The sequence below is a fragment of the Coptis chinensis genome, chromosome 9, assembly GCF_015680905.1.
Source record: "Coptis chinensis isolate HL-2020 chromosome 9, ASM1568090v1, whole genome shotgun sequence".
NCBI lineage: Eukaryota > Viridiplantae > Streptophyta > Magnoliopsida > Ranunculales > Ranunculaceae > Coptis > Coptis chinensis.
In genome coordinates this window covers 62,611,359-62,629,825 of record NC_141464.1, presented here as the reverse complement: position 1 = coordinate 62,629,825, position 18,467 = coordinate 62,611,359, and the positions used below count along the sequence as shown (strand labels likewise).

Here is an 18,467-nt window from a genome sequence, read left to right as displayed (position 1 = left end):
AAGCTCCCACAAGGGGTATTTTTTTAGCTCTATTAAAATTTCACGTCATCTCCTATTAAAACGAGAATTTCTCTCATATTTGAAAAACGGGAATTCCTCTCCTATTAAAACAAATTCTGACACTTCTAATTAAAGCAGGAATCATTCTCCTATTAAAATGTGAATTCCTCCCCTATTGAAAAGGGAAAATCTAGCATATCTAATTAAAACGATAATTATTCTCTTATTAAAACAAGATCTTTCTCCCAATTGAAAAAACGGGTTTTTAAAACTTAATTAAAACTTCATTTAAAGTAATTTGTTAGAAAATTAAAACGGGTTAGCGACTAAAACGGTAGTCAAAAAAGCCGGTGTGTATGCCTACAAGCTAGTTAATATTAAAGCTCCTATAATGGGTATTTTTCTAACTCTTTTAAAATTCGACATCATCAATTCTTATTAAAATGAGAATTCCTCTCATATTGAAAATAGAAATTTTGGTACTTCTAATTAAAACGGGAATCCTTCTCCTATTATAATATATATAGGAATTCCTCCTCTATTGAGAAAAATAAATAAATAAAATAAATTTATCACTTCTAATTAAAACATGAATCTTTCTCATATTAATAACGAGAATGACACTTTTAAATTAAAACGAGATCCCTCCCCCAATTATAAAATGGGTTTTTAAAACTTAATTAAAACAATTTATTGAGAAATTAAAACAGGGTTTTAAGACTTGATTAAAACAATTTGTTAGAAAATTCAAACGGGTTAGCAACGAAAACATGCATGAATCATGATTTGTTAGAATATATATATTGGGCCAGTTAGGTTGACATCAAATTTTGTTGACAGCAAACTGACATCAAAATTTTGGCAGTTGGATCCAAAGAAATCCAGATCAAGATCTAAAAAATGAAATTTCAAAATTTGACCTAAAAAAATATGAAATTTCAAAAGAAACCTCACAAAATACGAAATTTCAAAATTTGATTTTCAGAAACTCAACGAAACTCAACGAGGGTTTTGAATTCTTTAATCTCGGCTCCAAATTAAACAATTTGTGTTGACAAATTAAACATATGTAAACACGAAATCAAATAACCTTCATATAATTCGTCCAAATCACCTCCAAACTCAAACCACCGAAAATTCCAACCACCGAAAATTTGAATTCTTTATTTGAATTGGGGCGCTTTCATATCAACTGAAATTGGTAAATTCATTATTATTTTTTTTTGTGGGTTTCATGTGAACCAATTTGTGGGTATCAATTTTTTTTGTATATGGTATGTTGAATTTCAGTTGTATGATAGTTTTTTATGTGAATAATTAGATAGAATAAACTTTTTCCATATGAAGCAATCAATCCGATCCATTTGTTGTGAATTTTGGGAAACTGAGTTTATTGTATACATGCTAGCTAGTTCTTGCTTCTATGGTTCTAGTCCTCATTTTGCTCGTATGAACGAATTATTCTTAACTTTGCTTGTATTTTGATGGTCCAACTGAGTATAGGTGCGTGATATTTATTAGATTAAATGTCATATTTAAAAAAATTGGACATTTGATTATTCAATGATGCTTCTCTAATGGACAATTAGAGAAAGCAAGAAATTATTGAATGTTAAGCTTATATATTAGAAAGTTGGTATGATAGATTGATGGTTTGTATGTGTGGGATGTTAACTTAATAGATTCGTGTACTTAAGGTTTTGCTACTTGTAGGTTTATTGTTTAATGGAGTTTATTTTTTATTTTGGTTGATATGGGCATTGTTGATTTGTATAGAATTGGCTATTATGAGCTTTTACCCTACACACTTTCACCAAGTATAGGAAATTTGAGGGTATATATTGACACTTTCTGAGTATATATATTGGCAGTGGAATCGTGGGAAATTTGAGTGTAAACACATTAACAGACGATTTACCTTAGTGTTTTTTTTATTAATTGTTTTTTCATTTGATTAAATTATTTTTTATCTCTTTGATAAATAGTGAAATTCCATCAAGAAACGGGATGTCCAATATGTGGAAGTACATTGTTTAAGAGAATTTCAAGAACATCAGCGAATCCTAGACGTCGTTTCATCGTCTGCGAGAAACATTCGGATCGTCTTCCGAGGGAAATGAGATGTACTTTCTTCAAGTGGAATGATAACGAGGACAATTATAGAAGTTGTTCATCGTCGAATATCAATGTTGAATCAAAGCTACTCCAGCTCCAACTGAGAGTCCGGTTTCTATTTACGCAAGGAGAATAACGACTGATTCAGATATTAACTTTATCGGCATTTGTATAATATTTAAATTGTTGTTAGTTTGTCTTATCTTAGTGGTTATGTGTTTGATCAGGTACCTAGTTAAGGTGTTATTCTCCTAGTTAAGGTTGTTATGTGTAGATTAGGCAAATAGCACTTTCTAATGCCTTATATGAGAAGGTAAAGTTTGCAATGCTTCTTCGTTGTATTTTTTATTTCTAGAATTTATATTTCATTTGTTACATTCATCTCTTGGTTACATGCAGGAAAACACCCAAGATTTCGTCAGTTGATCGTAGAATTTGATTGCTTAGGTTTGCATTTCAATTTGGCTCAATTTGGTTACATTCCCTGAGAACAATTATTTTTATTGTACTAATTAATTTGATTTTTTTTTTCAAGATTGCAGTCCACAATATTTTCTTGCCGTTTCCACATCTTCATCCAGCTGTTGTTGAGTTTGGAAGCAATAGAGCTGATGCATTAATTGGAGTTTGGAAGAAGTTGGAGTTTGGAAGAAGTTGAAGTTATAGATTCTTGTGCTACTGATAAAGGGAAAGGTTGTCGTGTTGCCTCCTGTGTTGTGTAATGAATAAAGGGAAAAGTTGGTTTATTAGTAGGACTAGTAAGTAATATTGAGTGTAATGAATAAATGTGTTAAGTTGTGTGTCAAATGTGACTAATGAGACTCATACATCTGGTATTGGGTTATAGAAAGGCATGTAATGGTTCTGCATTGTTAGTAATATTCAATATATGAATACTATGCAGTTTGAACTCTTCTTTTGATTCTCTGAATTGTTTTGTGGAAATGCATCTCTGTGGTTGTATCTGTTTACATGTTGTTATTGCTGGTTTGTCTCGCTGGTTTTGGATTTCTCTGGTTAAAGCTTAAGATTATTCCAACTCAACTCTGACAGGTAAAGCTTAAGATTATTCCAGCTTAACTCTAACAGGAAAAGCTCTGACAGAACCATTTCCTGCAAGTGGTTCCATATCAACTGCAAGTGGTTCTATTCAAGAAAAAACGTGGATAGCCAAAGCTCATTTAATGCTAGATAGATGGATACCCAATAAGCTTCATCAACAAACTAACTAACGCTCCATACTTCATTTTCTATCTCAAGACACGTACTTGAGCAAGCATTATACTGTTGGGTTTTGCACATGTTTTAATAGCATAGCTTTAATGCAAGATCCGAAGCTTTTATATATTGATACAATTGATGAGCAAAGTCGCGGTGATGGTGATGGTGCTGCTGAACAAGCAGATCTTCAAGTCTTTTTATTGAATCTGGTTAGACTCGACTAGAGTTTTTTCCCTGAAGTTTTGTATTTTCTCTAGTTCTAAATTGAATTAGAACCAGTTGTTTGAAATGCAGATCATTTGCGTGCACTTTCAGCTGTAAGGCAGTTTCTTCCATTTGATGGATGTTGTTAAAGCAATTCAAGATTAATTTCCTGCAAGTGGTTCTATCCAAAAAAACTGACAGAAAATCAACTGTAACTAAGACCAAAAAGCTCTGACAGAACTCTGACATTTCTTGTCTGCGCTAAACTAGCTAGACATAACACAAAACTCAAAACTCTGACAGTGCACACCCTTACAGAAGTCAAAACTCTAACTAAACTCAAAACTCTGACAGAACTCTCAGCTTGCATCAGTATTCTTAATAACATACCACAAAAACGCAATCAATAATCAATCCTTGACAACACCATCGTAAGTGTCGAAGCCTTCCCAACAAGTACAAATAACGCAAGATTCAATCCAAACCTACTGCAAAACTGCATGTATGCAAGTAGTGCCTTCTCTAACAAACTAGAAGCCCTGATACCCTTCGAGCGAGTTAAAACCTATATAATTCAGAAGCAACGGATCAGTTTACACAAAATGGCAAAGAATAAATTTTTCTGAAGCATCGAAGGATCACAACCACATCATAACCACTTTCATATATCAAGTAGAGGATCAGAAAAATACCAAAATACACAAAGCAACCTAGTAACCAAAAATACTTATATTTCACAGATTACGCATTATTTTTCTCCGGACAATTTCTCGAGTCATGGTTAGCAATCTTTCCACAGTTTCTACACATTCTTCCTTGATTGTTTAGGGCTATCTCCCTGGGGGATTTAAATCTCTCCACGTTCTTCTTCCTCCATTTTGTTTGAGAAATATTGGGATTCAAAATCAATATCTGAAATAAAAATTTGAAAGTCAAAATGAAATAAATATTAATATCAAATTAAACATTAAAATAAAAAAAATATTAAACATTAAACATTAAACTTATATCAAATTAAACATTAAAATCAATTAACTTGTGAGGTATCAATAGAATGCTCTTTAACTTGAGGCTCTTTATTATTTGTGACTCCTTCGATGGAAGTTTCATTCAACTTTGAAACTCCAATAGCCATTTCACCCATCTTTTCTATAAAATATGAATAAGCCTAAATAATATTCCCTGCATCGTAAGCCACTTGAGAAGCAACCTTGATACAATGAGGCACTCTCAAAGGTTTATGGTTTTCATGGCCGACCTCTAATCCAGTATGAAACTCCACTCTATACGTGTTTACCTTTTGCATCCACCGCTTCAAAACAAAATGCTTTGGAATCTCTTCGATCTCGTAACGCTGAAAAAGTTTTAACATGTAACCACAAAGTAACCCCATAAACTGAAAATGCTTACATTCACAGTCTCCTTCTAAGGTTCCTCTATTGAAACTCACTTTTCAAACGGACTTCTTCTGCGGGTCTCTGAAATTCACCATGTAGCTTCTGGCTCCATTGTTGACAATCTCGTTCCCATCAAATTTGTACTCCATCTTTGCCTTCTCTAATTGCTCCTTAAATTTATTGAATGGATTAATTGTATAGACCTTCGCAGCATGTATAAGGAGAAAAACATCTTTAAGTACAATTCGTGAACTATGCTCGGTGCGGTAATCAGAATCTCTTTCATTCCTAGCAATCAAAGCCAAAGACCTCTCATTACCATGCACAAACTCTATCAGCCTAGTTGTCGAATTTACAAATTGGTCATAATAAGAATGCATCGATTCACTTCTCCCAGTCGTATGCATACCAGCAAAAAATGCGTCACTAAGATAACAAGGAATCCATTTCTCCCGTATATTATACATTTCTGTCAACCAAGGATTTTCAGACAACTCATTATTCTCTATTATTGTACATCATCTTCTTTCAAAATCACTAATCCTATACGAGAAAGAAATAGTGTTCTTCAAGTCGGTTACCAGTGTCTCAATTTTAGTAAATGACAACTTCTCTTGAAATTTTTGTATAATATGCCAAAGACAGTAACGATGACGAGTATTAGAGAACACTTTGGCAATGGCTGCAGTCATCGCTCTATCACTACACCATAATAACAAATTTGTGACACTAACATTTTTTGAATTGTGACGGCAAAATTGCATCAGCAATTTTGTGTTGATATGTTGGCGTCAGGAATTGATTAAAACCGTCAGGAAAATACAAACATTTACATGTTTTTAATTTGGGGCTTTATTCAAAAACATAGTGATGGCTAGTTGGCGTCAAACTTAGGGTACGTGTTAGGTCATGCACCTTCAAAGGGCACCTCTTGTAAATTAGTTCCTAATTTTTATCGAGCTCATCTCTTCCATCCCAAACCAACACCCCCCCCCCCCACCCCAAACTTCTTCATCTTCTTCCAAACCTGCAACACTGCCGCTCCATTCGTAATGAGTCACACTCACATCTACAAATACTGATTCGGTATGCTCTCTCTCGTTCATTTATCCCATGTTTGTGTGTTGATCTGAATTTTGAAAGCCCTAGAATAATTTCATGGATACAACCCCTAATTTCAAAACCCTTAGTTTCTTTGAAACTTAAAAACAAGGTCGTTTAGGTTTTTTTTTTCCCGATTAGTTAAGGTGATTGATTTAGGGTTTTGCAATTCACCGAAGTGGGGGTTTCACCTGATATGGAGTTTCTTGCAGTAGCGGCAAGGTTTTATCATATTGGCATTGGTCATATCCAATGGTACTTCGGTAGTTTTCTACATCAAGTGCAAGTGCAAGGTAAATTTGATAATAATTTTTCTTTATAACATAATTTTGATGAATCTGTAAGTGAAAGGAGTTGGAAATCACAAATGACTAGTGAGAACATAAAAACAGAAAACGTCTTACCAGTTGGTCAAATAAATCAAATTCACTCCCACTTGAATTAGAGGAGGCCAAATGGCACTCTCAATTTCTTTTTCCCTTTCACTCACACCCGCTCTCAATTTCAACCACTTTTCATAAACTCTGTCTTTACTCCCCACCCATCCAACTCCTCTGTTGTGAATAACTAAAGCAGAAACAAAGTTATCCACTCTAAATAGATCAACCCTACACAAGGATTGATCATTCTTTCAAGACAAGACTTCAATAGCCTCCATGTATTATCCCAACACTTCTCAATATCAACTAACAAACATACAAAGTAAAGAGACTAATATAAAAGAGAACAAACCACAAGACACGGATATAACGTGGTTCGGCAATGTGCCTACATCCACTGGTGAGTTCTTAAAAGTTATGAAAAATCTCAAAAGGTTGAAGGAAGCTCTTAAAATATGGAGCTGGGAAACTTTCGAGGATTTGAAAAAAAAAAGAAAATGAGTGTGACAGATGATCTGGAACAGATAATGAAAGAGCAAGAAGAGGACCCTTTTAATGTTCAGCTATAAGAGATGGAATTGAATAAGGAAGAGGAACTGAATGGTATTCTGGGTACAGAAGTGGAACAATGGCGGCAGAAAGCTCGAGTTAGTGAGGTCTTTGAAGGTGACAGGAACACAGCTTATTTCCATGCACTTCATAAGCTGCGAATGAATAAAGCTTTGATCCTGGAGATTCATAAAAGTAATGGAACCATCATTAAGCAGCAACAAGACATTAAACAACACATTGTCTCAGTTTTTGAAGCCAAGTACAAGCTACAAGCAGTCATACCCAATGTTGGACTGATGGAGCTCATACCGAAGCTTGTGATTGATAAAGATAATGTAAATATCTCAGCAATACCTACCTTCTCAGAGGTCAAACATGATGTGTTTAACATGGACTCCAATAGCTCACCAGGACCGGATGGGTTTCAAGGAACCTTTTATCAAACTTTTTGGGAAATAGTGGGACTGGATGTCAGCAAAGCATTATCTCTTTCTTCAAAGACAACAAACTGCCAGGGTATGAACTCAAATTTTATGGTGCTCCTACCAAAGGTAACAAATGCCAACTCTGTAAATCATTATAGACCGGTATGCCTGAGTAATTTTCTTTTTAAAATTATTACAAAAATCTTGTCTTTAAGGGTTAAACTAATGGCAACCAAGTTGATTAGCAGTGAACAACTAGGTTTCATCAAAGGCAGGAATAGCTCCACGGGCATCTGTTTAGTGTCTGAAATGATGAATGAGCTTGACCATAAAAGAAGGGGCGGTAACATTGGGCTAAAGTTGGACATAGTGCAAGGCCGCAAGCATTCGATACTCTAAGCTGGGAGTTCCTTGCTGAGGTTATGCGAGATTTGGCTTCTCCAAAAAATGATGTGATTGGATTGAGACTATTCTTAGCAGTGCAAAGCTTTCGGTTATGATAAATGCATATATGGTAGACCATGTGGGTTCTTTGTGGCTGGAAGAGGATTGAGGCAGGGAGACCCTCTGTCTCCATTCCTTTTCGACTTGGTAGAAGATGTTCTAAGCAGGAGAATTAATCACTGTTTTCAGGTTGGACTCATGAAGCATATGGTGACCATCAGAGATACTCCTAGACCTACACATCTTCTATTTGCAGACGATCTCTTTTTGTTTGCAAATGGTGACATCCGAGGGCTTAGAAGATTGAAGTTGGCCCTTTCGGAGTACCAACAAGCAGCTGGACAATTCTTTAACACCAAGAAAAGCAAGATTTTTTTGGGGAACATGACAGGTGTTAGGAAGAGGAAAGTAGAGGAGCTTTTTGATATTAAAGAAGGTGAGCTTCCTAAACAATATCTTGGAGTGCCACTCTTTAAAGGCAGAGTTACAAGTCGATGTATTCCACCACTAGTCGATATAATCAAAAGGAAAGCTTATGGGTGGGCAGGAAGAATGTTATCTTTTCAAGGGAGAGTGGTCATGGCACAGGCTATCCTTTCAAGTATATTGATACACAATATGTCGGTGTATAAATGGCCCAAGAAAAGCATCAAGGAAGGAGAAGCGGCTATATGCAACTTTATTTGGTCAGGGGATCCCACTAAGAGACGGATTGTCACTCTTAATTGGGAAAGTGTTTGTAAACCGAAGCAAGGATGAAGGTGGGCTCGGAATCTGAAGGCTAGAGGAACTGAACAGAGCTCTACTCAACAAGTTAACATGGTGTTTCTTACATAAACAAAATGATTGGAGTATCTTCATGAATAGGAAATTCACAAAAAAGGAAGGAAGCTTTCTCACATATCATAAGCCCTCATCGGTTTGGCCAGGCCTTAGAGGTGCTTTGCATGATGTAAAACCATTCACTGGATGGATTATAGGAAAAGGAGACAAGGTGGACCTATGGAGAGATAATTGGGCAGGGCAATCGGTCATGGAACTTCTCCCCGAGGTTAACTAGTCTGGTTTCAAGGAAAAAGTGGAAGATGTTATAGAAGACAATCAATGGAAGTTCCCGAAGGTAGTATCTGAAGTGTTCAATCGACTGGGAATCGACTTGTCGGCCATCCCACAACCTAGTGGGGAAGAGGATGTTCGAATTTGGAAACTATAAACTGATGGAACATTCTCGGTACAGTCCGCTTTTGAAGCAATTCGACAAAAGAAGAACAAGATCTCCTGGCATCGGAAGCTTTGGGCAGTGCATTTACACCCCAGAATAGCTTGCATTGCGTGGAAGCTTATGCACAAGGCGGTTCCAACAGATGATAGGGTGAAAAAGGTAGGGGTAAATCTTGCATCAAGATGCCACTTCTGCCATCAAGAGGAGGAAAACGCACAGTACATGTTATGGGATTGCAACAAGGTTTGAGAAATATGGGCATGGACAGCATCCATGTTCGAATTAACTCTCCCAGAGCATAACTTTAAAGCGTTAAAGCGAGTTGTAAAAGATAGAAGCACTATTATTCAAGACTTGTGGAACGCTGCCATAGTCCACATTATGGTGTAGGTATGGAAAACTCGGAACAGAGAATACTTTGAGGACATTCCTATTCACTTGAGTAACATTAAGAAAGAAGTTATTAAGGGGGTCAAGGTCGCGGGCTGGCTGTCATGAGGAAAGAAACACAATGACATGAAAGAATTTCGCATTCTTGATAGGCTTGATGTACAGGCGAAAAGTGCTCCAGCGCAGTTGATCCAAGAAGTGAACTGGGTCGCTCCAGTGGGCAATGTCATCAAATGTAACACTGATGGATCAGTCCAAGGAGTTCCCAGTAATGGCGGGGTTGGTATAGTATGCTAGAATAAGGATTTCACTATGGTTGGGGTTCTTGTTGTGGGTCTCAGTCGGGTAGATAGTTATTATGCCGAATGCACAGCCATAGTCATGGCAGCCGAGAAAGCGGTGGAGATGAATTGGGGTTGCATTTGGATTGAAGCCGACTCAGAAGTTATTGTAAAGGCCTTCAATGGCGATGCAATTCCATGGATGTTTAGAGCGAGATGGAATCAAGCAATTGCATTTTTACAACACTGGAAGTTATCCCATGTTTGGAGAGAATGCAACTTTAGCGCGGATGCAGCAGCAAGGAAGGGATCCACCTTATTACCCAACACTTCAGTATGGGGCACTAGTAGACCAGACTTTGTTACTAAGATAGAAAGTCCCTTTAGCTACTATCGTTTTAGATGAAAAAGAATGTAACTTGTATTGTCTTTGACAATTACTTTCATTAATAAATTTCCTTACTTGCGTGCAAAAAAAGGGAAGGACTATATACAGACCCCATATCTCTCAAGGCAGACCCCATTTTTTCTCAAGGCAAACCCCAAACTTAAAATTTTCTCAAGGCAGACCCCAAACTAAAAACATTGTTTTCTTTTTTCACTTTCCACTTTCTTCCACCGTTGTTCTCTTTCTTCCAACTCCTCTAAAATAAAAAAAAAAACCAAGTGTTTAAGGTAATAAGAACTTGTTTATCCTTTAATTCTTCTTCTCTGGTTAATATCATCGTTTCAACGCTCACTTTGTCGGTAAAAAAATGACTTTTTTATGAACTACTTTTTTCCCTTTATTATTTTCATGTGTTTTATTCTGTTTTCTGTCGTTTATATTGAATTTGAGTTTACCCATTGTTGGGTTTTAATGCATTCGTTGATTTGAAGTGAGTTTAGTGTTCCAAGTTTGCATTTTTATGAACTTATTTTTTGATGATTGATGGTATAGTTATTATGACATGGTGATGCATTTCTTTTATTTAAGTCATTGAATGTAAATCTGTTGTTGTAGGCTTTAATATTTGGAGTGTTTTCTCTACGTTATCTTCTGAGGTTTAGAAGGTCTCAAATGTGCAAAATCAACGTATCCCCTCAAAAGCTTCTCTGACTCTGTTTCTTTGAGTAAGGGTTTGTACTAAACAAAATACTTCTTGTTTTTCTCTTTCTTAATTCAATTGTTTAAGATTCCAGGTGTAATAAGGTGGATACTTTAGAGACCATGCTATGTTTTTCTTTTGAAGTTTCGATTTGGATATGGATTGAGATTGATCAAGGCTTATTATATTTGAGTGTTTGAATGGCGAGAAGATGTTTCTTTATTACTATTTGCATCAAATAACATTTTTGTAGTGAGAATATTTCTTAGAAGTGTTTTCCCATTAATCACATACTCTAAGATTTTATATTTAGTATCTTCAGAGGGTCATACTCTTATGGACCAGATCGTTGTGTGGGTATCTTTTTAGTCTCTTTATGAGCTTGATTCGTTTGAAAATGGTATTGCATTGCTGCGTTCTGTGTTTGGTCACTACATATTCATAAATTCCAAACAGCTGTGTTTGATCACTTTTCTTGGAAAAACCTGAGAGAAAACCCGATTGGTGATAATATCATCTGAGGAAGAGAGATTTATAGCAAAGCTAGTTCATGAAAATTTTGTTTGAATGCAATTTTGAGGTTATATTATACTAGTTGTTGATGATGATATATGGCAGTTTGTTTGAATGTGAAAGAGGGGATATATATGTTTCGTTCTTCTATTAATCCGAATCTTCCATAGGACTGATCATTATATGCTTCATTAGGCTTTCAGCTAATGGAGTGAGTAAATGACTCGAAGAGGTACTCGTCCTTATAGATGTTAGCGTCACTTGAAACCTTGTCTTGTAACAGCTTCATCTCTGAGCAATATTCAGAGATTGGAGATATTATTTTTTTGTGTGAGATGTTTTCTGACATCCGTTTGACAAATAGAATATTATTTTGGATAAGATTATGAGGATGTTGAGATTGTTGTATCATTTGTCATTTAATAACAGTCTTTGATTGAGAGACTTCGAGTGCTTATAATTAATATATAGTTTACAAAAAAATCATCGGTTTTTCATGGCATAGTTAAAAGCTTGCATTTTCTGTCTTGCATCATAAAGTTTGGGTTGTAATTGAAATTTGACTATTGTTAGCTATTGACGTATTACAGGGATAGTCATGCCGCCCCGAAAAAAGAAAGGGAAAGTTGTCTCTAGTCGCCAACCTTCAGTTAGGGTGCCCCAAACGGCATCTCATCGAATACAAAAAACCAAAAAAGCAATAGTTGTAGAAGACCATATTGAAGAAGACGAGAATGTTGAGTTGGAAGAAGAACATGATGAGGAGATAGAGGTTTCTAATGGGCAAGAAGAAAATTTGCAGCAAGTAGATAATGTTAAGTTGGAAGAAGAACATGATGAGGAGATAGTGGTTTCTAATGGGCAAGAAGAAAATTTGCAGCAAGTTGATGAGAACGAGAGCGATGGAGAGTCTAAATTGGGAATATATTCCGGAGGTCCTATAGATAACCAAGTTTTGGTCGATTATGAGGACCATATTGCTCGCAAGATTTGGTCTGGAAAGGTTTTTTTTTTTTTTTTACATCTATGCTTAATTCATTTTATAGTCGTGTTATTTATTTATTTATTTATTAAATTAAAACTTGTTTAATTTTGTAGGAAAGGGGTATTCTAAAACTGCACCACCATACCATCAAACTAGAGTAATGGGACATAAGTAAAGAACCACCTCTTTTCCAAAAGAAGCTAGAAGCTACCGGGTTGTTAAACTTAGCCTTGTATTCATGGAAGAACTTCAATGCAGTAGTGATTTCAGCATTTTGTGAGAGATGGCATCAAGAAACAACTACTTTCCATCTCCCATTTGGCGAAATGACCATTACTCTCGATGATGTCAGCCAAATTTTGGGGATTCCAATCAAAGGTCTTCCAGTGGAGGGAATCTATTTGTTAGATAAAGGAAAAGCAGAAGAATTGCTTATACAAGGGCTTGGTTTGACGGCTGAAAATGTACCCAAAGTGAAAAAAGGGCATGTGACTCTAGAGTGGTTAAGGAAGACATTCTCTAACACGCCCGAAGATGCTACAGGCTGAAATTGTTGAATGTCATGTTCGAGCTTATTTGTTGTTTCTTTTGGGGTGTACAATCTTCAATGACAAGTCGGGAGTTGGTGTACACATTGCCTACTTGCAGGTGTTACTGGAGGTTGACAATGTTTCAAAGTATGCTTGGGGTGCTGCTGCGTTGGCTTATTTATATAGGGAGTTAGCAAAAGCATCTCAACAAAATGGGAGACAAGTTGTCGGGTGTATGACATTGTTGGAAGTAAGTAGTATTTATTATTGTAGGGAGTTATCTCATTTTTAAAATTTGATTTGTTCACAAAATACTTTTGTAGGCTTGGGTGTATGAACACTTTCGTCTTCAGCATTCTCCCATGATCAATATGGACTTTAAAAGGGATATGCCTCGTATGAGACGGTGGATGGTATATCCCTCACTTTCAATGGCCACAATGTCTTCTTTGATCTACCTTCGAGAGGAGATAAACTTATTATCAGCTAGAGAAGTAAGGATATAAGTTTAATACTTTCTTATTATAATTTGTTAGTTTGTAAAATGATGTAAGAGAATAACAATTATGAATTTTTGTGTGTTAGGTTTATTGGGACCCTTACAAAGATGTTCGTGACATCCGACCATTAGACGATGTTACTTTTTTTAATGGCGTATTGTGTGTGCTTGATATAGCTAAAGGCTACAATATTAACCGAGTTCTACGTCAGGTTGGATATGTTCAAAGGATTCCTGGTAGGCCGATTCAACCTAAATATGGTAGTAAAAAAGCAAATGTGCGATACAATGTGAGTCATTACACTTTTTCCCGATTGTGGACGTCGGGGGATAATCATGTTTTGTCTAAGTTTGAACGTGGTGAACGTGTTGTGGCTTCCTCGGATTGCGTTAATAGATACATAGATTGGTTCAACAATATTAGCCATCCTTGTATGCAGAATCCGAAGTACTTTTCACAAGTTCATAGACTTCCACCTGTAAATTGGGTAAAATGTATATATATTTTTTATTCCTACTCGTATTCGATTTCATTGTGTTCAAAAATTATAATATATCTAATGTTAGTCATATTGTGATATATATACATTTGACTGTCAAATTACTTTATATATAGGAACTTATTGTAACAGAAGCGACAAGGTTGCTTAAAGAATCATTGGATATAGGAGGAACCCAAGATGTTCATGGGATGTTAGCACGTGAGAAGATGATATACAACATTCTCCAATTCAAACAAGTCATTCAAGAAAGTTCACAAAGTGGAGGTGGGGGTGAAAATAGTGGAGATGTTGGTGAAAATAGTGGGGGTGGTCAAGATAATGGTGGAGATGGTGGTGAAAATAGTGGAGATAACATGGACATTGACACAACAAAGTTGACCAAACGACAACTTGCAATGAGGCAGAAGAGAAAGAAATGATGGTGTTAATGTTGGTGTTTCTATCTAATTGGTTTTTTTTTTGTTATCATGGAACATCTAATAGATGCTCTTATTTTGTCTCCTGTCTAAAACTTTTGTCTTTGATGACTTTATACTAGGGGTTTTGTAGTGGATTGGGATGATTCTTCGGGCTGTGGGATTTTATCTCTTATTATATTATCTAGCTAACTTAACTGTTATTTAAGTGTTTTATCTCTTATTATCTGGATAACTAAACTGCTATCGGGCTGGGGTATTTTATCTCCTAATCCTCTGTTCTTCTTTGCGACATGTTCATTGGACTCAACCACCGCTAAGTTGGGGAAGTTGTCACTTATGTTTTTGTAGGATTGCTTGGAGAACTATAGAGCGGGTTTTGTATTTGTATATGTTGCAAATCAAAGCAGCCCTTACAAAGATTCGATAGAAACAGTTTTAAGCATACTTCCGATTTGTTAGGTAAATCTGAAGAGGTATTATTATAAGGTAAGATATGATTAATTTCTAGTTTTGTTGCTTCATTTGTGTAATTTACTTAATTTCTAGTTTGATCACTGAAGTGTTCAGGTTTTGTCTCAGATAATGCAATTTCATTAAAGTTAAACTCGTGCTTTAAAATGAGATTTTAATTTGATATTCACTTTTAGCCGGATTACATTGTTTTAGGTTGCTTGGCGGAGCGTAAAACTGCGATGGCTTGTTCTTAATAGAGGCTAGCAAGAATAAGCCTTCCATTGAACTGTAAGTGGTCTTTGACATACCTTTTGTCCAGAGTGTCCAAATTTGGTTCGTAATAATGAACGTTATTTGTTAGGTTATGGGGTTCTAAGTTCTAACTACTAGTCTACTATTAAGTGATGCACAATTTCTTCATATCTATGGCATTGCTGTATAAAAGGTTTAAAAAAATGCATTGGTCTGTTTTTCTTGTATTTTTTACCGAAAGAACTTTACGTGAAGAGTCTGGTTCTATATAGCTGGAGTTTAACGAGGCCCTAGTTCTATGCAGGTCTCATAGCTGGAGTTTGTTTTGTTAGCCAATGTATAGTGTATTGATCTCATTCACGACCGTAAACTAAGTTAAGTGATTATATATTTTTCAGTGTAATTAAGGGAATCTTTAACCATGGTCATGGCAGATGTTGCGTGTGTCTAGGAGATTTTGAGCTCAAGGAACAATTGCACCAGATCCCATCTTGCAAGCACTTGTTCCATATAGATTGCATTCACCATTGGCTCAAGGCCAACTTTACATGTCCACTTTGCAGATGTTACATTTTCTCAACGAAGAAACTAAATGCCGAACCACCACCTGTTCGAATTGATGTACTCCACCCAATTGATGCAACCTTGGAGCAACATCGACCACTGGCCTCACCTGCACAACAACATAAAAACGCTATAAAAAGAAACAAGTTTGGATCACCCCAATGAGGAAATTATGAGCCAAGTCTAGGAATCAACCAGTGGAAGAACCTGTTTAAGAGAGGCTACCAATCTAGCACTACAATATTAATGTACTATGTGATGATGCTTCTGTTTGGTCTGTGCAAGTGAATACTAGTACTCGAGATGAAGACGAAGAAGAGGAAATTGAAGAAGAAGATTATAATGAGGAGGAAGAAGCAGATTATGAAAAGCATGATGGGGAGGAAGGAGGATTGGTTGATGAACTATGTGAAGGTATAAGTAAGATTTTTTTGCGAAAGAAGACACTTCCTGATTTTGAAGGCAAACACATTCGATTTGTCTATAACAGTGATGGTGAGCTCAAAGGAGAGGTGGTTGTTATGTTTTAATTCTGTTATTGTTATGTTTACTTATGCTTTTGTAACAAAGATGCTTATAGAGAAAAATCAAGTGATAACATTTTATTGTTGCTGGGTTACTCAGAGATTTTTGTGGAAAAATCAAGTGATACCTGTTGATTTTTGCTGGATTACTCAGAGATTTTTGTGGGATATTGTAACTGAGAACTGCAGTACTATTTCTAATAAGATTTTGTTCATTAAATGCTTCTTTTACTAACATTCTAAGGATTTTACTGACTTCTGTGCATCCTCCTTGACACTATATCTGGATCTTTCATGACGTTGTATGTGAGAAGTTCAAATCAATTCTGTTCTTTTATGCTTTCATTGTTTGATTATACGACAGTCACTGCCAACCAGATAGAAGTTATTTTTTTTTCATATTAGACTTCCCAGGTTTTTGTTAGTCTGTGGTTCTGTTCGGTATTAGATGTAGAAGAACCAACACTATCCAGTATCTATCACCACTCACCAGTATGTAAGAAAATGTTGGACGATGTATCAACGTCAAGGCCAAAAGTGGAAATGGGAAAGAAAGAAGTTGTGCCCTACCTGAACCATGTCAATTTGACTAGCCAATGTTTACGTTTAACTATTAAATCATGGTGGCCATTTACACTAAGAGTATCCATTTTAAGTCATCCCTTTCGGTGTAAGACAGTCCAGTCCAACTAACTAAAGCAGAAACGCTAGTCAGTTGAGAACGTCTTTTCGCTTTAAGTTAGTTTATTTAAACTGATCTTAACACAGGACTAGCAAAATCTAATCTAAGTGTAAGACAGTCCATTCCAACCAACTAAAGCAGAAAAGCTAGCCTGGTGCAAACGTCTTTTCTCTTTCAGTTAGTTTATTTAAACCGATCTTAATGTAGGACTAGCAAAATCTAATCTAAGTATAAGACAGTCCAGTCCAACCAACTAAATCAAACAAAGCTAGCCAGCAAAATCTAATCTAAGTGTAAGATACCCAAATTCAACCAACAACAGAGGCATAAAGGGATAGTCTAACTGGAACATCTTTGTTTATATAAGTTAGTTCAATTAAACCATTCCTAATGCAGGACCTACACATTTCGTCTATGTATAAGATGGTCCATTCCAACAAACAAAAGGGGACATAGAGTAGCCCAATGTGAACATCTACTCTTTTTAAGTTAGTTAAATTGAACCATTCTGACCAACACATCTCTCTTCATTTCAAATTTGAAATTTTGACAAAATATTTCAGTACAACTTACTGTAAGGTCGGATTTCAAAATTCAAATTCAAATTTTGGGCGGGTTTCGATATTTCACCAAAATTTAAAATCCAATTTGAAATTTTGGGCAAAAAATTTAAATTTAAATTTTGTATTTTGAATTTCAAGTTGGTTTTGTGTTATCACTAACTCCAATTTCAATTCAATTCATGTTTTCATATTGTATTGAACATGAAATGAAGAATACAAACCAAATTACCAAAATATTGTGTTTGAAATTTTACTAAAATTTAAAATTCAAATTCAAATTCAAATTTTAAAATTTGTTTCAATTTCATCTTCAAGACTTCAAGACTTCATATGAAAAAAATAATAAAAAAAAAACTACAAATCAATTGACCAAAAATTTGAATCAAAGTTTTCCTTCACTATATATATGCTCTGAACCCAAAACCCTAAATCCTAAATTGAGTCGTGTATTTAAATTCCAAAAATAATTTTGTGAGCCAAAATTCAATAATAAATTTTGAATTAAAGAAAAAAAATATTGTTCAAATTTAATTTCATTCACATCTCTGTAAAGTACAAAACCTTACCCATAAACCTTAAACCCTGAACTCAGCTCATATAGTATAGTGGGGAAGACCATAAAATGAATATGTAACATTTAGGTGTATAAACAATGGTTAGTAATGTTTTTTTAATTATTGTCTTAAAATAAAAAATTTGTCAACCACTGTGAACCAAATTTGAGTCAATTACTAAAAATTGACCAATTTTGACCAACTAAACGGTTTATAAACCCAAAACCCAAACTGAGTCGTGTATTTAAATTTCAAAAATAATTTTGTGAGCCAAAATTCAATAATAAATTTTGAATTAAAGAAAAAAAAATATTGTTCAAATTTAATTTCATTCACATCTATGTAAAGTACAAAACCTTACCCATAAACCTTAAACCCTGAACTTAGCTCATATAGTGTAGTGGGGAAGACCATAAAATGAATATGTAACATTTAGGTGTATAAACAATGGTTAGTAATGTTTTTTTAATTATTGTCTTAAAATAAAAAATTTGTCAGCCACTGTGAACCAAATTTGAGTGAATTACTAAAAATTGACCAATTTTGACCAACTAAACGGTTTATAAACCCAAAACCCTAAACTGAGTCGTGTATTTAAATTTCAAA

General features: G+C 35.3%; 1 protein-coding gene and 1 long non-coding RNA gene across 2 annotated transcripts; both read left to right on the top strand.

Moving 5' to 3' along the window:
* Positions 1-1,002: 1,002 nt before the first annotated feature.
* On the top strand, positions 1,003-2,977 carry LOC147477242 (uncharacterized). The gene is made up of 4 exons (XR_015208957.1): positions 1,003-1,201; positions 1,986-2,428; positions 2,515-2,562; positions 2,651-2,977. It is a non-coding gene; the product is annotated as an uncharacterized LOC147477242 (long non-coding RNA).
* Positions 2,978-9,763: 6,786 nt separating this feature from the next.
* LOC147477241 (uncharacterized) lies at positions 9,764-10,138 on the top strand. The gene has a single exon (XM_086585952.1). It carries the CDS (start codon positions 9,764-9,766, stop codon positions 10,136-10,138), a length of 375 nt encoding a protein of 124 aa, XP_086442078.1.
* The last annotated feature ends 8,329 nt before the right edge of the window (positions 10,139-18,467 follow it).